The 18,439-nt window shown below is 40.1% G+C and overlaps 1 protein-coding gene across 1 annotated transcript in view; it reads left to right on the forward strand.

Annotated features, from left to right (window-relative positions):
* Positions 1-17,312, forward strand: part of LOC110509702 (tumor necrosis factor receptor superfamily member 10B) — a 38,227-nt gene extending 20,915 nt beyond the window's left edge. The window contains exons 3-10 of the mRNA XM_021590749.3: positions 299-430; positions 3,777-3,888; positions 8,856-8,989; positions 10,070-10,162; positions 10,267-10,325; positions 12,258-12,563; positions 13,006-13,042; positions 14,462-17,312. Of these exons, the coding sequence (XP_021446424.2) occupies positions 299-430; positions 3,777-3,888; positions 8,856-8,989; positions 10,070-10,162; positions 10,267-10,325; positions 12,258-12,563; positions 13,006-13,042; positions 14,462-14,763 (1,175 nt within the window). The 3' untranslated portion in view covers positions 14,764-17,312. The remainder of the gene's footprint in view (positions 1-298; positions 431-3,776; positions 3,889-8,855; positions 8,990-10,069; positions 10,163-10,266; positions 10,326-12,257; positions 12,564-13,005; positions 13,043-14,461) is intronic.
* The last annotated feature ends 1,127 nt before the right edge of the window (positions 17,313-18,439 follow it).

The following is an 18,439-nucleotide window of genomic DNA, read 5'->3' on the forward strand; positions in this document are numbered from 1 at the left end:
ACCACTACCGTAGTATTTAGTTTACATATGCCATGCCAGTTAGCAAACACACACACACACACACACACACACACACACACACACACACACACACACACACACACACACACACACACACACTACCATCTCAACACACACATACATAAACACACCACCCTCTGTGTTACTCGAAGAAATACTACAGGCTAAATGTGTCCTAAATTTGGTTAAAGGTTAAATAAAACAATTAAAAAGGCGATATCAGAGTATTTGTATTTGTGTAAATTTTTTATTAATTGATTGGTTTATTGGTCGACAGGTACATTCATGCTGAGGGCGTGCGACAGGGACATGGAGCAAGGGACGTGCATGCCCTGCGAACATGGCTTGTCCTACACAGAACACTCCAACGGGATGAACCGCTGCCTGCCCTGCACCCACTGTCGCATGGGTAATGGAGTCCTCTGACTTTTATTTGTAGTCCTGTAACTGTTGTTTGTTGTTTTACCTTTTATCTGCCCTCTTTAGCTGTCCTTAAAATATTGTGTGGTTGTAAGAAGAGACTCTCCATTTCACATGAAGTTAGCTATTTCTGGTCAATCAAGCAGAGTGACCCTCTCTTTTGTCTGTTGCCAATTCATAAACTATTAACCAAGGTAGACAACCATTCCAGAAGTCTTTTCATGGAGCATTGGGCAATCACAGTTTAACTTGATAGACTTTTGTTCCAGAGAGGGCAGAATAATACATTGTGGCTTTCTCCCTGTATGGTAATATGATCCAGTGGTATTACATGGCATATGTGGGTGGGTCTTTGTTGTTTTGTTTCACACACACTGAAAGCAGATTGTTTGTTACCTGTCTCAGGAGAGTCATGTGTGTGGTTGCGTTACCTTGCACAGCAGTTGGATGTGGTTGTGTTGTATTGTCTCCCACACCATGTGTCTTTGTGCCAAATGAAAGGCCTGACCCAAAGAAAAGAGACTATGGTGACTACTGTTACAGGAGATTGACATGTTTTGTTCTTCCCCACTGGGCAAAAACTAGTTGAAGCAACGTTGTTTCCATGTTATTTCAACGCTAAAAATCAATGTGATGGTGTGGAAAACTAATTGGATTTGCAAAACGTAATCAACGTAAGGGCATTTAGTCATTTTTCCACTCAACTTTTAACCTAAATCCAATTACGTGGAATTTGTCTGTCGATTTCATGTTGAATTCACGTTAGTTGACAACTCAACCAAATGTAAATCAAAACTAGACGTGAACTAACGTCTGTGCCCAGTGGCTAGTCACTGAGGTGTTGAGAAAGAGCATTATTATGTGAGTGCATCAGTGCATACACACATCAGAGTCCACACTGTGTAAACAGACAAATCTTTGTCTTAAAACTCTCGCTCAAAAGCACAATTGTATAAAGTGGTGGTGTAAAAAATGATGTTTCAGAAGGCTTTCATCAAATAGTCTCTCACGCCGTATACAGAGAGAGCATCTAAGAAAAGATCGATTTTAAATCAAACTAAGAAAATGTATCCCCCAGCTACTATATCATCTTGTTAGTCTTTTTCTTTAGCCAGCTATATTACAAAGTTACTTTCTGCCGGATTACTTAGAATTCATTTTCTTATCATTCACATGTTGTGAAATTGTTTTTTATGGTTCTTGTTGGGTCATTGTTTTAAAAGATTTTATGAGCGCACTATAATCTTTTGAGTAACGCAGTCAATTTAGTGGCTATTTTTGACCTTGGCATCGGTTTAGTTTATCGGTTTAGTTTATTGGTCCGACTCATGTAAAACAGTACCCTAAATACCTGGTGTTTATTTTTCAAAATGCCTGATAAGGATATTGCAAGGTAATTAAATAAGAATAACTTAGTGATATATAGTGCCTTCGAAAAGTATTCAGACCCCTATTCAGACTTTTTCCACATTTTGCTAGGTTACAGCCATAAATAGTTTTTTCCCATCATCCATCTACCCATAATGACAAAGCAAAAACAGGTTTGTAGAAATTTTTGCTAATACGTTTTTTGTTGTTGAAATATCACAAATATCAATAAGTATTCAGACCCTTTACTCAGTACTTTGTTTTTAAATATATGTTTTTTAAATCGTTAGTTTTACCCCCTTTTTCTTATTGGTAGTTACAGTCTTGTCTCATCGCTGCAACTCCGGTATGGACTCGGGGGAGGCAGAGAGCTGTGCGTCCTCCGAAACACAACCTAACCAAGCTGCACTGCTTCTTGACACAGTGCCCACTTAACCCATAAACTGTATGTGTCGGAGGAAACACCATGCACGTGGCAACTGTGTCAGCGTGCACTGTGCCCGGCGCACCACAGGAGCCACTAGTGCGCTATGGGACAAGGACATCCAGACCCTACCCTAACGACGCAAGGCCAATTGTGCACCCACCCCATGGGTCTCCCGGTTGCGGCCGGCTGCAACAGAGCCTGGACTCGAACCCAGAATCTCTAGTGGCACAACTAGCACTACGATGCAGTGCCTTAGACCACTTTGCCACTCGGGAGGCCATTACTTTGTTGAAGCACCTTTGGCAGTGATTATGGCCTCGAGTTTTCTTGGGTATGACGTGACAAGCTTGGCACATCTGTATTTGGGGAGTTTCTCCCATTCTTCTCTGCAGATCCTCAAGCTCTGTCAGGTTGGATGGGGAGCGTTGCTGCAGAGCTATTTTCAAATATTTTCAGAGATGTTCAATCGGGTTCACGTCGGGGCTCTGGCTGGGCCACTCAAGGACATTCAGAGACTTGTTCCAAAGCCACTCCTACTTTGTCTTGGCTGTGTGCTTAGGGTCGCTGTCCTGTTGGAAGGTTGAACCGTCACCCCGGTCTGAGGTCCTGAGCGCTCTGGAGCAGGTTTTCATCAAGGATCTCTCTGTACTTTGCTCTGTTCATCTTTGCTTCGATCCTGACTAGTCTCCCAGTCCTTGCAGCAGAAAAACATCCCCGCAGCATGATGCTGCCACCACCATGCTTCACCGTAGGGATGGTGCCAGGTTTCCTCCAGACTTGACGCTTGGCATTGGCATTCAGGCCAGAGAATCCTGTTTCTCATGGTCTGGAGGAAGAATCCTGTTTCTCATGGTCACTCCATGCAGGCTGTCGTGTGCATTTTACTGAGGAGTGGCTTCCGTCTTGCCACTATCATAAAGGCCTGATTGCAGCAGTCCACCAGAGACGGCTGTCGTTCTGGAAGGTTCTCCCATCTCCACAGAGGAACTCTGGAGCTCTGTCAGAGTGACCATCGGGTTCTTGGTCACCTCCCTGACCAAGGCCCTTCTCCCCCGATTGCTCAGTTTGGCGGGCGGCCAGCTCTAGGAAGAGTCTTGGTGGTTCCAAGAGTGAGACCTTCTATAGACAGGTGTGTGCATTTCCAAATCATGTCCAATCAATTGAATGTACAACCGATGTACTCCAATAAAGTTGTAAAAACATCTCAAGGAAGATTGGTAGAAACAGGATGCACCTGAGCTCAATTTCGAGTCTCATAGCAAAGGGTCTGAATACCTATGTAAATAAGGTATTTATTGATTTTTTTATACAAATTAAAAACCTGTTTTTGCTTTTTCATTATGGGGTATTGTGTTTAGATTGCTGAGGACATTGTTTTATTTAATCCATTTAAAAATAAGGCTGTAACGTAACAAGATGTTGAAAAAGTCAAGGGATCTGAATACTTTCCGAAGGCACTGTATACCAGCTGAAAATAAACTGCTACCTGTATTATTGAATGTAGAATATATTAGTACTCTCTCCCTCTCTCCCTTCACAGACCAGAGCCAGACAGTGCCCTGTACCAGTACAGCAGACACCCAGTGCCAGTGTCAAGCGGGCACCTTCTGTGTGCCAGAGCAGGCCTGTGAGGTCTGCAAGAGATGTGCCAAGTGAGTGCCAGCTTAAACATTTACACCCAGGCCTCTAAATAAAAACAAATCCAAGTTAGGCACACAACATAACATTTAGGACCACATGAAATTGTACAAAATTGATTGAGATACAGGTTATATTGGGCCTATAAGAATTCCAGCTACTTTTGAAGCACGTTTTAGAAGCGAATATGTAATGAATACGTCTGTAAAGACGTGTTTATTATAAAGCTGTTGATACAAATACCTGTCATAGAAATTACAGTCATTTTTGGAATACTGTGTACACACTGTTTCTTTAATATAGTCAAGCTAGTGAGTGAGTGAAGACATGCAAGAGATCTGTCAGAAGCTTCTTTCTGTTCCCCATAATGTTTGGATATGCTGGTAAATTACCAGATTGTTAGCTACCTAGCTAATGAGGTATCATGACTGAACAAGTTGTAAACAAATGGTTAATGTTTCCGTGAGTAGTTTTAGAACGGTTTATGAATGTAATATCGGCCGCCTAAAGCGTGATGGAAGAAAAAAAACGTAGTGCTGGTAATATGGGTAGAACTTTTGAACGGTTTGGACTAGGAAACAAGAAGTTTTCTCAGGCTGGGCGGCGAAACCATATTTTACTATACACTGAGTGTACAAAACATTAGCAACATTTTCCTACTATTGCGTTACACCCCCTTTTGCCCTCAGAACAGCCTCATTTGTCGGGGCATGAACTCGAATAGCTGTCGGAAGGGATGCTGGCTCCAATGCTTGCCACAGTTGTGTCAAGTTGGCTGGATGTCCTTTGGGTGGTGGATCATTCTTGATACACACAGGTAACTGTTGAGTGTGAAAAACCCAGCAGCGTTGCCGTTCTTGAGACACTCAAACTGGCACTTACTACCATACCCCGTACAAAGGCTTTTGTCTTGCCCATTCAACTTCTGAATGGCACACATACACAATCCATGTCTCAATTGTCTCAAGGCTTAAACATCCTTCTTTAACCTGTCTTCTCCCCTTCATTTACATTAATTGAAGTGGATTTAACAGGTGACATCAATAAGGGATCATAGCTTTCACCCGGATTCACCTGGTCAGTCGATGTCACAGAAAGAGCAGTGTTTTGTACACTCAGTGTATTGCCCTTACGAAAAAAGATTGCAAAAATAAGATGAAAAGCCAAGAAGCTAGGATATGCATATAATTGGTAGATTTGGATAGAAAACACTCTAAAGTTGCCAAAACTGTTAAAATAATGCCTGTGAATATAACAGAACTGATATGGCAGGTGAAAACCTGAGGAAAATCCATCAATGAAGTGCTTTTATTTTGAAATTGTGGTTTTCCATTGAAATCCGATTGTTTTTGTCATAAATAATCATTCATATTTCAATCTGAGGATTGATTATAAATATCGTTTGACATGTTTCAACAAACCTTTATGGTACTTTTTTTGATTTTTTGTCTGTCTGTTGTTCCAATGGGTTACTGAACAAAACGCACCAACAAAACGGATGTTTTTGAATATAAAGAGGGACTTGATCAAACAAAACAAACATTTATTGTGTAATATGGAGTCTTGGGAGTGCAATCATATGAAGATCATCAAAGGTAAGTGATACATTTGAATGCTATTTCTGACTTTTGTTACTCCTCTTATTTCTGCTAACTGTTTGTAATGATTTGTCTACTGGGCGCTGTTCTCAGATAATTGCATGGTTTGCTTTCGCCGTAAGGCCTTTTTGAAATCTGACACAGCGGTTGGATCAACAAGAAGTTTATCTTTAAGCTGGTGTATAACATTTGTATCTTTTATGTAAGTTTATTATGAGAATTCCTGTTTTGTTGAGTTTCACGCTCTGCAATTTCACCGGATGTTGTTTGACAGTGTTTTACTGAACAAAACATGCTGGCAAAACGGAGGTTTTTGGATATAAAGAGGGACTAAATCGAGCAAAACAAACATTTATTGGGTAACTGGGAGTTTTGTGAGTGTAACCATATGAAGATCATCAAAGGTAAGTGATTAATTGTATCGCTATTTCTGACTTTTGTTACTTGTCTACTTGGCTGGTTACTGTTTGTAATGATTTGTCTGCTGGGCGCTGTTGTCAGATAATCGCTTCCACCGTAAAGTCTTTTTGAAATCTGACACCGTGGTTGGATTAACAAGAAGTTAATCTTTAAAAGATGTATACGTATGTTTCATGAATTTTTCTAATGAGTATTTCTGTTTTAAATAAATAATAAAACTTGTTCAATTTGGTTTAAATAATGCAAAAACAAAGTGTTGGAGAAGAAAGTGAAAGTGCAATATGTCCCATGTAAAAAAAGTTCACGTTTAAGTTCCTTGCTCAGAACATGAGAACAAATGAAAGCTGGTGGTTCCTTTTAACATGAGTCTTCAATATTCCCAGTTAAGAAGTTTTAGGTTGTAGTTATTATATTATATTATTGCTAGCCTAATCTTGGGAGTTTATTGGCTTGAAGTCATAAACAGCGCTGCGCATCAAGCATTGCTAAGAGCTGCTGACAAACGCAGGAAAGTGCTGTTTGAATGAATGCTTATGAGCCTGCTGCTGCCCACCACCTCTCAGTCAGACTGCGCTATCAAATATCAAATCATAGACTTAATTATAATATAATAAACACATGGAAATACAAGCCTTAGGTCATTTAATGTGGTCAAATCTGGAAACTATCATTTTGAAAACAAAACGTTTATTCTTTCAGTGAAATACGGAACCGCTCCGTATTTTATCCAATGGGTGGCAACCCTAAGTCTAAATATTGCTGTTACATTACAACCTTCAATGTTATGTCATAATTATGTAAAATTCTGGTAACTTAATTTCGGTCTTTGTTAGGAAGAAAGGGTCTTCACACAGTTCGCAACGAGCCAGGCGGCCCAAACTGCTGCATATACCCTACCCTGACTCTGCTTGCAGTGAGCACAAGAGAAGGGACACATTTTCCCTAGTTAATATTGCCTGCTAACATGAATTTCTTTTAACTAAATATGCAGGTTTAAAAATATATACTTGTGTATTGATTTTAAGAAAGGCATTGATGTTAATGTGAATGCGCTTTTGGTAAATCATCACCCGTTTGGCAAAGTTGAAGTAGGCTGTGATTCGATGATAAATTAACAGGCACCGCATTGATTATATGCAACACAGGACAAGCTAGTTAAACTAGTAATATCATCAACCATGTGTAGTTAACTAGTGATTATGTTAAGATTGATTGTTTTGTATAAGATAAGTTTACTGCTAGCTCGCAACTTACCGTGGCTCCTTGCAGCCACAAGGTCCTTTTGATGCTGCGCTCGCGTAACAGGTGGTCAGCCTGCCACGCAGTCTCCTCGTGGATTGCAATTTAATTTGCCATAATCGGCGTCCAAAAAAAACTTGAAATCGGCCCAGATTAATCGGTCAACCTTCAGTTATTCTGCAATTACTGCATTCAAAATACCACAGTCGACTGCAATTACTGCAGTTTCAAAACTGCTATCTTTTTTTGTAAGGGTGATGATTTTTTAACCTTTATTTAACTAGGCAAGTCAGTTAAGAACAAATTCTGTGGGTATGTTCAGGGGTAGAACGACAGATTTGTACCTTGTCAGCTCGGGGGATTTGAACTTGCAACCTTTCGGTTACTAGTCAAACGCTCTAACCACTAGGCTACCCTGCCGCCCCATGATGTATGAACCGGTTGAGATTTTTTGACTTTACTTTACATAACGGTATTTAAATGTCTGGTTTGTTTAATATTATATACAGTGGGGCAAAAAAGTATTTAGTCAGCCACCAATTGTGCAAGTTCTCCCACTTAAAAAGATGAGGGGCCTGTAATTTTCATCATAGGTACACTTCAACTATGACAGACAAAATGAGAAAAGAAAATCCAGAAAATCACATTGTAGGATTTTTAATTAATTTATTTGCAAATTATGGTGGAAAATAAGTATTTGCACAATTGGTGGCTGACTAAATACTTTTTTTGCCCCACTGTAGATGTAGTAACTGAGTGATGAAACTCTAAATAGTACTAGACTGGTAACAGTTGAGAACTGCTAATTATTTTACGAGAGCTTCGGGTTTAGCACATGTACTTTTCTTTCTATGAATATTGCCTTTGAGGCAGCACTGGCACACTAGAAATCAGTCCCTTGTGGCTAAAGTAGGAACTGCCATTGAATCCATTGAAAATACATGGTTATAAATGAGAATAATAAATAATAAAAAGGAAGAAAAAAGTGACTAATAGAGGCATACAAATAGAGGCATACAAAGACAAAACAGATGTGGTACAGTGTGGGAATTATAACAAATGAATGAAGGAAATCCAGAAATGTTAAAAGTTATTTTGGGTTCAAGTTTGATTGAACAGTATAAAAAACAGAGAGAAAACCACTTACAATGTATTTGTTGTCCACCCTAGGATCATGCACTACTCATTAAGCATATTTAGAGCTTGTATTATTCAAAAACATAAAATACTGTCAAATATCATCATCCCGTAAAAAATGAGAAAAATATTGTGATATGATATCTGGCCATATCGCCCAGACATATATTCTCTGCAGTATAGTAATGGTGCAATCATGACGGTCACGAATCTGCGCTCGCTTTTTTCTCTAGGGCACTTGGAAATAGTGGTACAGCGACAGACAAATAAAAATTCCAGGTCGCACAGAAAAATATTTAGGAGCATATACAACCACAATTGTCACAATTTAGAGCCCTGTTTACACCTCCAGACCCCAGTCCAGAGATCACACCACTAGGCATACTTAACAGTAGTCTAGTCCCATATCTGTTTGTGCTGTATAGCCAACTTCTATGGTCATTGGCATGACCATAGGAGTTGGCAAGACCACACAAACAGATCTGAGATCAGCACTGTCATATTTGAACTAATTCTCTACTGAAGTAACACTAACCCCATCAAAGAATAAAATACTAATTCCTCTATCTCTTTTCTTGTCTTCCCAGGTGTAAAGCGGGGGAGGAGGAGGTGAAGAAATGCACCCCCATCTCCAACACTGCGTGTAGGAAACGAGACATCTCCACTACCCTCCACCCGATTGCCATCCCCACCCCCGCCCCCATCTCTGCAGAGACCATAGGTAGGTCTACATAAGCAGTGGTGGAAAAAGGATTCAAAGCCATACTTGAGTTTGAAGTAAAGATACCTTAATAGAAAATGAAATACTAAAGTATTTCATTTTAAATATACTTAAGTATCAAACGTAAAAGTATGAATCATTTCAAATTCCTAATATTATGCAAACCAGACAGCACAAATTGTATTTATTTCTTATTTACGGATAGTCAGGGGCACACTCCAACACTAAGAAATTAATTTACAAATGAAGCATTTGTGTTTAGTGAGTCCGCCAGATCAGAGGCAGTAGGGATGCCCAGGTATGTTCTCTTGATAAGTGGATGAATTGGACCGTTTTCCTGTCAAAATGTAACAAGTACTTTTGGGTGTTAGGGAGAATATATGCAGTAAAAAGTACATTATTTTCTTTAGTAATGTATTGAAGTAAAAGTAAAAGTTGTCAAAAATATAAATAGTCAAGTAAAGTACAGATACCCCAAAAAACTACTTAAGTAGTACTTTAAAGTAGTAGTTTACTCCACTGTACATAAGTCTTTATCGCTCTGTTTTATAGGCTCTGAATCATTTTTATTGAGGACCAATCAAATAAAGAGAATGAACAGCATACAATTGATGTCATATGCTCATCATGATGAGACATGATTCTAAATCGGTGGTATTCAAACTCGGGGTTGCGACCACTAGTGGAGTCTCGGGGGAATTGCAGTGGGGTCGCCCCAAACATATTTGTATTATTTTATGTACACCAAATTAAGAGTACATATTATTGTATGGGATAATATGCAAACGTTTTTGAGAAAGATAATTTGAAAAATACAATTATATTGAGTCAATGTATTTATTGTTTTCTTTTCATTTTGATAAGAGATAAAAATGCAATGAATTGAAGGTCATTTGTTGATTTAAAAATCTGAATATACAGATTTAAAGTTGTGTCATTAGATTTGGGGTGGGGTCGCAAGAAATTCTTGTCGAAAAAATGGGGTCCCCAGAATTCTGGCGGAAAAAATGGGGTCCCCGCTGAAAATGTTTGAATACCAATGTTCTAAATGGTTGTTTCCTCATTTCCCCTTCCCAAAAGTTACGCCATTGGTCATTCTGCTCTTGCTCTTCCTCCTCTTCATCGGGATTGGTGTGTGGCTTTGGATCAAGAGGCCATGTACATTTCGGCCAGGTGAGTAACCAAAATAAATGTTCCTTGCCACTCCTGTGTATTGAAATACATATTGATTCAAAATATTGTAGATTGGTTCTCTAATAGTTCTCTTTGTGTTTTAGTTTGTCTCTCAGGTTCAGACAGTCGCTGTGACTCCAGTGACATTGTGAAGATTGCCATTGTAAGTTTTCCCATCTCTATCCCTTTATGCTATTGGGGTTATGTTATATATCGTCAGTGTAGATCAATATACAGTGCCTTGCGAAAGTATTCGGCCCCCTTGAACTTTGCGACCTTTTGCCACATTTCAGGCTTCAAACATAAAGATATAAAACTGTATTTTTTTGTGAAGAATCAACAAGTGGGACACAATCATGAAGTGGAACAACATTTATTGGATATTTCAAACTTTTTTAACAAATCAAAAACTGAAAAATTGGGCGTGCAAAATTATTCAGCCCCCTTAAGTTAATACTTTGTAGCGCCACCTTTTGCTGCGATTACAGCTGTAAGTCGCTTGGGGTATGTCTCTATCAGTTTTGCACATCGAGAGACTGACATTTTTCCCATTCCTCCTTGCAAAACAGCTCGAGCTCAGTGAGGTTGGATGGAGAGCATTTGTGAACAGCAGTTTTCAGTTCTTTCCACAGATTCTCGATTGGATTCAGGTCTGGACTTTGACTTGGCCATTCTAACACCTGGATATGTTTATTTTTGAACCATTCCATTGTAGATTTTGCTTTATGTTTTGGATCATTGTCTTGTTGGAAGACAAATCTCCGTCCCAGTCTCAGGTCTTTTGCAGACTCCATCAGGTTTTCTTCCAGAATGGTCCTGTATTTGGCTCCATCCATCTTCCCATCAATTTTAACCATCTTCCCTGTCCCTGCTGAAGAAAAGCAGGCCCAAACCATGATGCTGCCACCACCATGTTTGACAGTGGGGATGGTGTGTTCAGCTGTGTTGCTTTTACGCCAAACATAACGTTTTGCATTGTTGCCAAAACAAAAAGTTCAATTTTGGTTTCATCTGACCAGAGCACCTTCTTCCACATGTTTGGTGTGTCTCCCAGGTAGCTTGTGGCAAACTTTAAACAACACTTTTTATGGATATCTTTAAGAAATGGCTTTCTTCTTGCCACTCTTCCATAAAGGCCAGATTTGTGCAATATACGACTGATTGTTGCCCTATGGACAGAGTCTCCCACCTCAGCTGTAGATCTCTGCAGTTCATCCAGAGTGATCATGGGCCTCTTGGCTGCATCTCTGATCAGTCTTCTCCTTGTATGAGCTGAAAGTTTAGAGGGGCGGCCAGGTCTTGGTAGATTTGCAGTGGTCTGATACTCCTTCCATTTAAATATTATCGCTTGCACAGTGCTCCTTGGGATGTTTAAAGCTTGGGAAATCTTTTTGTATCCAAATCCGGCTTTAAACTTCTTCACAACAGTATCTCGGACCTGCCTGGTGTGTTCCTTGTTCTTCATGATGCTCTCTGCGCTTTTGACGGACCTCTGAGACTATCACAGTGCAGGTGCATTTATACGGAGACTTGATTACACACAGGTGGATTGTATTTATCATCATTAGTCATTTAGGTCAACATTGGATCATTCAGAGATCCTCACTGAACTTCTGGAGAGAGTTTGCTGCACTGAAAGTAAAGGGGCTGAATAATTTTGCACGCCCAATTTTTCAGTTTTTGATTTGTTAAAAAAGTTTGAAATATCCAATAAATGTCGTTCCACTTCATGATTGTGTCCCACTTGTTGTTGATTCTTCACAAAAAAATACAGTTTTATATCTTTATGTTTGAAGCCTGAAATGTGGCAAAAGGTCGCAAAGTTCAAGGGGGCCGAATACTTTCGCAAGGCACTGTATGTCTGTTGGATTGATATGAATCTCTGGTGGTGAATTTTTTAAATTTGTCGTCTCAGAGTGTACTTTGATCTGCTAAGTGAACTTCCATGCTTCACACTCGCTCTCCATGCCGTCTCCTTATCTCCCTCACCACCTCTCTCTCTCTCTCTCTCTCTCTCTCTCTGTCTCGTCCTCTCTTTCTCGCGTGCTCTATCTCTCGCTCTCTTACTCCCTCTCTTTATTTATCTCTCCCTCAGGGTGAGAGTGGACCCACAGCAGAGGAGAGACAGAACAGCCAGAATGCTGGCCTGGAGGGGGAGGAGGGGGAGGAGGTCCGTCCCGAGTCACGTCCCCTGCTGCAGGAGACCCAGGGCGGCCTGATCAAGGCCTCCCCTCCCCTGGGATTGGGGGAGGACGAGGACCGGGGCCTGGGTGACAGCCTGCCCAACACCACCAGCTCCTCCCAGACCAGCCTGTCGGCCCTGCCCACCGCCGGGGCAGCCTCGTCGGGCAGCTCCCCCCGACACAGCCCCTCCGCCCAGAGACTGCAGCCCACAGCCAGGGTGAGTGAGGCAGGGGTGATGGTTGGGGGTTGTGAGGTAGGAGAGCTTGAGGGATATGGGGGCAGAGGAGGTTAGACGAGGACCAGAGCCAGAGAGGGGGGAATGTAGGGGATACAGTTATAGCAGGAGGGGGGGACAGAGGGCAGGGACCCTGTGGCTAGGTTTGGCCTAGGACACAAAACCACACAAACCCTACGTGCACCAGATCATGTGAGCACAACTTCAGTTCTAGAGGGCAGAGACTGGAGTTGTGCATTCCTGCAACAGACACGTCCTAAGAAGTGGAATAACATTATCAAAGTTTTCAGTATTTTAACCAAGGCAGACTTTCATAATACTGTTTGACATATTTCTAAACGGATAACAGATTTGTCCCTGGTGGCCCCTGGTGGTCTTAGAAGGGCTGTGGTTAACTCTTGTTTTTCCTTCTGTTGCGTTTCAGGATGATCCTCTGCAGAAGAGACTGGTGTCCCTGATAGGTAAGAGACCCCACACAGAGCTGGAGGGTGGGCCGGGTCCTAGTAGGGAGGGGTTCCATATACACACCATAAACAACACATTCATGGGGTCTGTTTAGAAGAGAGAATTTTTACTGAACGGTCAGATAGAAATCTATTGGGTAGAACAAATACTGTGTGATTGTCAAGTAAATAGGGTGTACTAGTTTACATTTCTATATGCACGTTTTGGAGCGTTTCACCTCACTGAATACACCCCATAGAGATGGAATACCGTTGAGTTAAAGTCAGGCCTCAGAAAATCAAAACAATCATGAATTTGATCCATTATTTAATTATGAATTTTATATGTGGTCCTTTCATCCTACGATTTTAATTTGATGAATAGAGACTCCTATAAGGTATTTAACTAGTAGAGTGTGTGCTACTGAACTATATTAGTATGTAGTCAATGTAGCTTGGCTTTGTTTGTTTCTCTCCCTGAAGTAAATTCTGTGTGTCTAGCGCTTATTTACTAACGGCTCCACGTTTCGTTTAAACCTCGTTACCTTGTGTTCAGTGGTTGATTGCTTTATGAGTTAACTCTCCGGCACTATAAGGTTAGCAACAATTTACAATTTGGACCCTAACAAGGAGCTCTATTGTAAGGCTGAGAAAATGGACAAAATGTGACAGGGGAAGCACACTGCCTGAACAGACCCCTACAGATTTAAAAAAAAAAAAGTTTTTTATTTAACTAGGCAAGTTAGTTAAGAACAAATTCTTATTTACAATGACAGCCTACCCCGGCCAAACCCAGACAACGCTGGGCCAATTGTGCACCGCCCTATGGGACTACCAATCACAGCTGGTTATGATACAGCCTGGATTTGAACAAGTGTGTCTGTAGTGACGCCTCTAGCGCTAAGATGCAGTGTCTTAGACCACTGTGCCACTCAGGACCCCAATACACAAATGTACAGATAAAAAAGACAACTAACATTCCACAAACATAGACCCAAAACTAGACATGACATTGGCTGGGACCAAACTTCAACATAAAGAAAAAAGACGAATAAAGACAAAACCACCAATTTACATACATTTCAACAAACATTATTGACCGCCACAGATTCTTAAATAGATAATAGTTGATGCGGAGCACCATTAAATCAGTGGCAGTGACATGTTTGTCTATAGAAATCTCTCTTATTGTTGTTTTTGCTGCTTACCTTTTTGTAAATGTATTATTTAAAGTGCAATAATAATTCAAAGGAAATGTCATGATAAAGAGTTATGTTTTCTAAGACAATGGGTGGTTCAGGAAAAAACTTTGAACCTTAGTTAGTGTCTATAACTAGAGCCCATATTTTCTTGGTGGTCAGGAAAAGAGGAAAAACTCCCCTATTTCTGATATCAGCAACAATGAACCAAGGTACCATTTCTCCTTTCTCTCCCCAGGGGATGAGACGTCCCTGAAGAAGAGCTTTGACCTCTTCGATGAGTGCCTGGACGTGCGGATCCACAACAAGTTTTTTCGCTACATCGGCGTCCATGACAACCACATCAAGATGGCGGAGAGTGACCCCCCTAGCGACAAGGTGTATGACCTGCTGAAGAACTGGATGCAGAAGGAGGGCCTGAAAGCGGACATCAACTCCCTGCTCCAGGCCCTTCTCAGTCTGGACCAGAGGCGCTCCGCTGAGAGCATTGCCTTCGCTGCCATCCAGAAGGGCTACTACAAACATGCAGACATGCCCTGACACCCCCAGCCCACTGGGGGGCTCTGCCTCAGAGACATGTGTGGATTGAGATTAAATAAAAAAACATTGATGAAAGACAACGTCAACTCTTATCGGCCTAATTGGCCTGATGTATTCTGCCTATATGCCTGTGCCTCTAAAACAACACCAATGGAGGAGTTGGAGATAAACAATGTTGTCTTTTGAATATCTGCCAATATGGTCTGGTGTATTTGGCCTAAAGGCCCGTGCTTTCTAAAACAAAATATAAAAAAACAAAATGGAGGATTTGGGGATAAACCTTGTTTTCTTTTGAAGATAGCATTATCGGCCTGGTGTTCTAAAACAAAAACATAAAATGGTAGAAGAGTTGGATGATGTTGATGTTTTCCAGTGGGTGGATCTGGAGCTCAGCTTTGACCTCCATGATTTTACGCCCCACCCCTTCTCTCTGAGCGACTGACATGGCTTATAAGCCAATACCGAACCCTGGGACAGGGACATACACTGGTTTGTAGGAGTGGCATTAGCTTGCGCGTTCCTATGCCCAGGCGTTGCTGACGCCTGCCAGATATTACAATGCCTGGATAGGTATTTTAAGTATCGGCAAATCACAAGATATGTTATACCAATCTGTCAGTCGATGACACAGTTGATGGCGTGGCACGCAACCATTGGTTGGTGCATGTAACGTCTGAGCAAGGGAACGCAACCACTATGTCACTGATACTGCGTCTACTTGATGCACTGGCCTCTGGCACGTGTAGGGTTTTGAGATACAGGTAACAAATGCCCATATTAGGCAAAAGGTTATATGTTTGAAGTACAGGTAGAGATAGGCCATTTAAGCATAATTCTGTTAAAAATTACAGTAAAATACAGACCATATTGTATTATGTTAGTTTAAAATGCAGGTTGGTATGATTTTAATATTTGCATATTTGGGTGTAAATATGTTTTATACGGTAGTCCATTACTGTTACTGTTTTGTTTTTTGAAGTATCAGAATTCGTGCCATAGGCTCATTTAAAGTGTATAAGTGCAGGCAAGGGCGAAGATTATTTTTTTTTAAATGCATAAGTGACTAAACTGAATGTTTTATAGACTGCGTTTTTAGTTATTTTGTTTTTCATTGTTGATGCGTTCTCACACTGCACTTGTTGGGAGGAGTTTCCGTAACTATTTCTTTTGTTAGTCAAATGTTTCTCAAACATTTCCCACAAACACTCAGAGCCCTCAAGGTTTCATAGCTGTTTTATTTATTGACATATTTATTTTAAACGGATGATAATTACGTTTCATTATTTATTCAATTACCAACACAGCAACCCTGGAAAACTAAACAGGGCAGTAATGTGTTGCTACGTTATCATGACTACATTTACCTAGAGGGCAACATGACTGAGATCAAATAGACAGACAGGAGTGGCTGACCTGCATTTGGGGTTCATCCTGTCCTGATCGATGGCGCCCCACTGATCAAAGACTATGTTCGGTCAGTGCACATACTGTCAAAGAAGTTCATAGTTACAGTATATATGCCATTTCTGCACATAGAGTTTCTTATTCAGTCAAGGTGGTCATCATAAGGTCACTTTTGTAATTATGCTTAACTCAACATTTGTGGACTATTGAAAAACGTTTCTCTCTCTGCTTGATTCACACTGTACTTTTCACATTGTCCAGTATAGCTCTGCTCGGATTTGGCTCAGTAGTGTGAAAAGGGTAATAATGTATTGATAAAAAGTTGGACTCCTTTATACATGTCATCAAAGACATGAATATACAGGTACGCAAAGCACGTTGTTTCTCATTGTTTGGCTCTGTCAAGAAGATGAAGGAAAGCTTTTCTGGATATTTAAGTCCAAGTTCTTTTTTTTTTTTTGAAAAGTCCAAGTTTATTTCCTGTAGCATCCTTTGTACATACATTACCAAGAGTGGTTTTATGTGCTTCACATTATATATATATATATATATATATATAGAGAGAGAGAGAGAGTTTTATTAACAAAAAAGAAAAGCCTTAAAGCTGAAGGAATACTAGTATATGATTACTAAGTATGAGCACATTAAACTTGGTTTAGCCCCTTTTTCCCTCTAGTCTAGTGGCTACACTTATGTAAAAGAGCGAAGAAATCTTTTTTTTTTATAGCTGACAGATTTGAAACTACAGTGCTGGCACTGCCATCTATTGACGGACAATGAAAAAACAGCCTGCATCAATTTCTATGAACCTTTATTTTTTCTAATTCTTCATAATGCTTTTCTACCAACATTTTTTAACACACCTCTTCCATTATAATATTACCTTTGAGACGGCTTTTGGCTCTTTTTTTTCATGAACTTTTAGGAGTTAGGATTATACATTGGAGTTCATATCATGTTTGCGCTGTGGCGGTCTCACACCTCACTTCTGTTTATTTAGTTGCAAAGCTCAAAAACTTTTTTCTTATTTAATTTTCTCCCTTCGACAATTGTTTGCTAGTGTCTGGATTTCAGATAAGAATGTGTCAAAGCCATTGTGTTTGTTTAATGTCCGTTTGAAATAAACATTTTGTACAAATATCCCATCTTTGCCTTATGTATTGAATCTTGTATTAAAGGGATAGTTTACTCAAATTATAAAATGACACATTGGTTTCCTTACCTTATAAGCATAAGGTATAACAGCAATTCATGCTTTGGTTTAGTTTCCCTGGCAATATTTCCGCATGCTAACATTTTAGCATTTGTGGCACAAATCCCATTCAAGTCATTGGACTGATATTAGCAGTTTTTTTGTTGCATCATGTCCAAATAATCTAAAAGTATCTAAAATGTATTGTGAAGCTCCACAAAGTCACTTATACAGGACATAATTTGAACACGATGTGCGAAAAATGTTAATATCACTTCAATGGGATTTGTGCCACAAATGCTAAACCATTAGCATGTGGAGACAGTGCCAGGGAAGCTAAACCAAGGCATGGATTGCTGTCATACCTTGTCCATAGCCTGCTTACAGGGTAAGGAAACCAACATGTAATTTTGTAATTTGCATATTTTGTATTTCAAAACTGAATAACTTGAATAATTAATTCCAAATTATTTTAATACTGCACTCAGTGGTTTTGTATATTATACAACAATGTGTGAAAGAATGGCGTATTATTAAGTATTTAAGAATATTGTTATATACTGAGAATTGATGAACTATTTGTTTCATAATTTCAATAAACTAGCTGGCAGCACAAGCAACACTGGTTAACATAATGTCCTGGACCAGAGCTAGTGTGCCAAAGAGTGCATTGAGATGGTGGGCAGATAAGATTGTCCCTTGACTAATATATATATATATTTTGTTTGTGTGTGTGTGTGTGTGTGTGTGTGTGTGTGTGTGTGTGTGTGTGTGTGTGTGTGTGTGTGTGTGTGTGTGTGTGTGTGTGTGTGTGTGTGTGTGTGTGTGTGTGTGTGTGTGTGTGTGTGTGTGTGTGTGTGTGTGTGTGTAACCCCTCCCCCCCAAAAAAGCAAATACCTTACTGTTGTACTTTAAGACATGGTCAGTCAATCCGGAAAATTTCAAGAACTTTGAAAGTTTCTTCAAGTGCAGTCGCAAAAACCAGCCCAAATAAATGCTTCACAGAGTTCAAGTAACATACATATCTCAACTGTTGTTTTTATTTAATTTAATTAGGCAAGTCAGTTGAGAACAGATTCT

Source organism: Oncorhynchus mykiss, chromosome 29, assembly GCF_057628025.1.
Source record: "Oncorhynchus mykiss isolate SJ-2025 chromosome 29, ASM5762802v1, whole genome shotgun sequence".
Taxonomy (NCBI): Eukaryota; Metazoa; Chordata; class Actinopteri; order Salmoniformes; family Salmonidae; genus Oncorhynchus; species Oncorhynchus mykiss.